A 3,310-nucleotide genomic window follows, 5' to 3' on the forward strand; every position below is an offset into this window, starting at 1 on the left:
ACTTTTATGTGTTATATAATATATGAATCATGCTATCCCGGGACCACTTATGCATGAAATGCATTACTCAAAAACACATAAATCGTCCCAGACCATGGAACGATTTACGTTTAAAATCACAAAGCTCATGACCATGGAACGATTTATGTGCTTAAAGAGGCTCTAAATAAACGAGAACGATGTATATCGAGCCATAGTTGAATTGAAGGTTTTGGGAAGATGGATGAGAGTGTGTTTTTGCTAGTTCATTACCGAAAAAAAAAATTGATGAAAACATAAGTGAGGGTGTAACGTTCAGTAGTAAAAAGTAGGTTGAAGTGTTCGTAAATCCTTCAACGAGTTTAGAAGATTTAAAAAATACTATATTACAGAAGTTATACGGTAAAAAGCGTGTGAAGCAATTATTTTTTCAGATCCCTATCTCACTTAGGCAAGGTTATGTTGAGTTCGGAAAGTATGAGATGCTAGGCGACGACGACATTCGTGTTATATTTCACAGTCAATCTAGATTTCCATATTTGAGGGCTATGGAGTTGTTTGCGAGAATGGTTGATGTGGAGGATAGCTCTGGTGGATCTGCTCCGAATCCGCCCACCGTCGGGCTAGAAGGTGCTTCTAGCGCCATTCCAACTGGTCACGATGTCACTGCCCATGTTTCGTCTCCATCATTTGCAGCAGATCTACCTGTTCAGGCCGATAATGCAGACGATTTGGGTGATGCGCGTACCTTTAGTGAGCTTGCAACTGCAATCAAAGCAACACCAGTATTGGATGGTACAACAGCATTCATAGAGGTCAGAGACAGGGATCCACTTGCAGAGGCCATAGGCGATGATGATTCAGAGTCAGAACCTCCCATTATTGGCGATGATATTGACAATGAGGAAGACACAAGATGATTTGAGATATCTCAAGGGCAATCCAGCTCTCATACACAACAGTACCCTCTACACTTCTCTATGTTGGATCTTGAGGCGATGAATCAACCAGCATTTCCAGGTCAACAGCTATCAGCTATTCATGGAGATGGGCACAGTATGCATGACACAGAGGAGTTTAAAATTGGGCAACGGTTCCAAAGTAAAGAGGAAGTAGTGTTGACAGTAAAGAGTTATAATATTCATTGGGGTGTGAGTATAAGGTGTTTGAGTCCGATCAGTTGAAGTATCACGGAACGTGCGTCAGTTTGGGAATGGGTGTAATTGGCTTATACGTGTGACTATACGGCAGAGAAAAGGCTACTGAGAAGTCTGAAAGTACAATGGCCGCACACATGTCTTGCAACCGAACTGTCGGCCGACCACAAGAAGCTTGATTATCATGTGATCTGTGCGTCAATACTATTGCTGGTCATGGCGGATGCAGCAATCTTGGTGAAAATATTGCAGAATGCGGTCTCAACGAAATATGGTTTCAATCCCATTTACAGGAAAGTGTGGATGGCTAAGCAGAAGGCAATTGCACAGATTTATGGTGATTGGGAAGAGTCTTACAACCTAATTCTGAGGTGGATAATTGGGGATCAGATGTACATGCCGAGCATTATCGCAGTGTTACATACTTCACCTGTAAGGTCTGGTAATATGATCGATGGCTCGAGGGTGTTTTTTTGTCAATTGTTTTAGACGTTTCCTCCGTTTGTTAAGACCTTCAAGTATTGGAAGCCACTAATTTTCATTGATGTTACCCATTTGTATGCAAGTACGATGGTACTTTACTCATGGTGATTGCACAAGATGGAAACTCAAACATCTCCCAGTTGCATTCGTGCTAGTCCAAGGTGAGAACACGGATTCATTGAAGTTTTTCCTACATCACCTTCGTCAGCACGTGACTCTGTATCCCGACATTCTAGTTATATCTAACTGCCACAATGTAATCAAGGCTGCGTTAGTTGCCGAAGACAGTGGGTGGCTCCCACCGACTGCATATCATACATATTGTGCTAGGCACATAGCTGCTAATTTCGCACTTAACTTCAAATCTAAGGATGCACGGAAGATTCTTGTGAATGCAGCCTACGCAAAATCTGAACAGGAGCATCAATATTACATGGAGATCTTGAGGTCAGAAGACCCGGCTATGGTTGATTGGTGTAACTGGATTGGGTTAGAGTTGTTGACCCAATATCGGGATGGTGGTCGCCGATACGGTAATATGACAACCAACATTTCTCAATGTATTAAGACCGTCCTAAAGGGTACACTTAACCTACTTGTGGGGTCACTTGTGAAGTCAACATATGGGTGTTTGGCTGAGCTAGAAAGGAAAGGAAGTGGAGTCGCAACTTAGGGCAAGGCAGGAATTTTGCCAGGCACTTGTGAGGGCAATTGAGAAGAATCAGCAGGCCTCAAGAAACATGCGGGTTGAGCTATATGACAGAGAAAACTCAGAGCTTGTTGTGGATGAGATTGCATCAATAGGGGGAAGAATTGCTCTGAGTGCCTGTAGGATTTCGCTCTCGGCGCAGACATGTGACTGTGGATATTTTCAAGCCCTCCATTATCCCTGTCGTCATGTGCTTGCAGCCTGTTTGTATTACAGACTGGATTGGAGAACTTATGTTGATGATGTGTATCTCCCGACGACCGTCTTCAATGTTTATACAGTGGCCTCTGTTGCATTAATCGGCATGACTCTGAACTTGTTTTGAAACCATCCATACGACACGGTGAACTCATCAATTCAGTTTTCAGGAGGAACTTCACCAATCGAACAGCTCTTCAAACCACACCTACGCAGGCTTTTCACCTTCCATCGACTACTCAAAGTCGCTGACACAACCACTAATTGGAAATCTATCAACAGGGAGGCCGAACTGATATGTCACATCTTGTAAAGTAACAGTGCACTCCCCAAATGGCATGTGGAACGTGTGGGTCTCTAGACGCCGTCGCTCAACAAAGGCACTAATCAGTGGCTCATCCAGCTTAAACCAATAATCATTCAACCTAGCAACATGTAGTAATCCAACGCTATCTAGGTACGACATAATACGGTCATGCAATATCATCTTCTGTTGCCTACGGATGCTCCTTACACACTGGGTCGGCTGATAAAACAATAATAAACACAGTCGCAACTCAACAACGCATAATAACCAAAAACATATATAAGAAAATCAAATTCACCCCTGAACCACACAACAACCACATCATTCCTAAGCATGTTAAGCCTAAAATATTACAAATTTCTAAAACTACAAGCTATATAGATTAACAAAATCATATTAACATGACTCAACATATCACCGTCATCAACTATATCAATTGTAAACCAATTTAATCACTAACCTCTTCATCAATAAAAC

The 3,310-nt window shown here is 42.3% G+C and overlaps 1 protein-coding gene across 1 annotated transcript; it reads left to right on the forward strand.

Moving 5' to 3' along the window:
• The first annotated feature begins 1,352 nt into the window (after window positions 1-1,352).
• LOC148569258 (uncharacterized) lies at window positions 1,353-2,292 on the forward strand. Its single transcript, XM_088484967.1, has 2 exons — window positions 1,353-1,578; window positions 1,703-2,292. The coding sequence occupies exons 1-2, from the start codon at window positions 1,353-1,355 to the stop codon at window positions 2,290-2,292; spliced, it is 816 nt and encodes a 271-aa protein (XP_088341093.1).
• Window positions 2,293-3,310: the final 1,018 nt, after the last annotated feature.

The sequence above is a fragment of the Arachis ipaensis genome, chromosome B4, assembly GCF_059453495.1.
Source record: "Arachis ipaensis isolate K30076 ecotype BB chromosome B4, ASM5945349v1, whole genome shotgun sequence".
In the NCBI taxonomy this organism is placed as follows: Eukaryota; Viridiplantae; Streptophyta; class Magnoliopsida; order Fabales; family Fabaceae; genus Arachis; species Arachis ipaensis.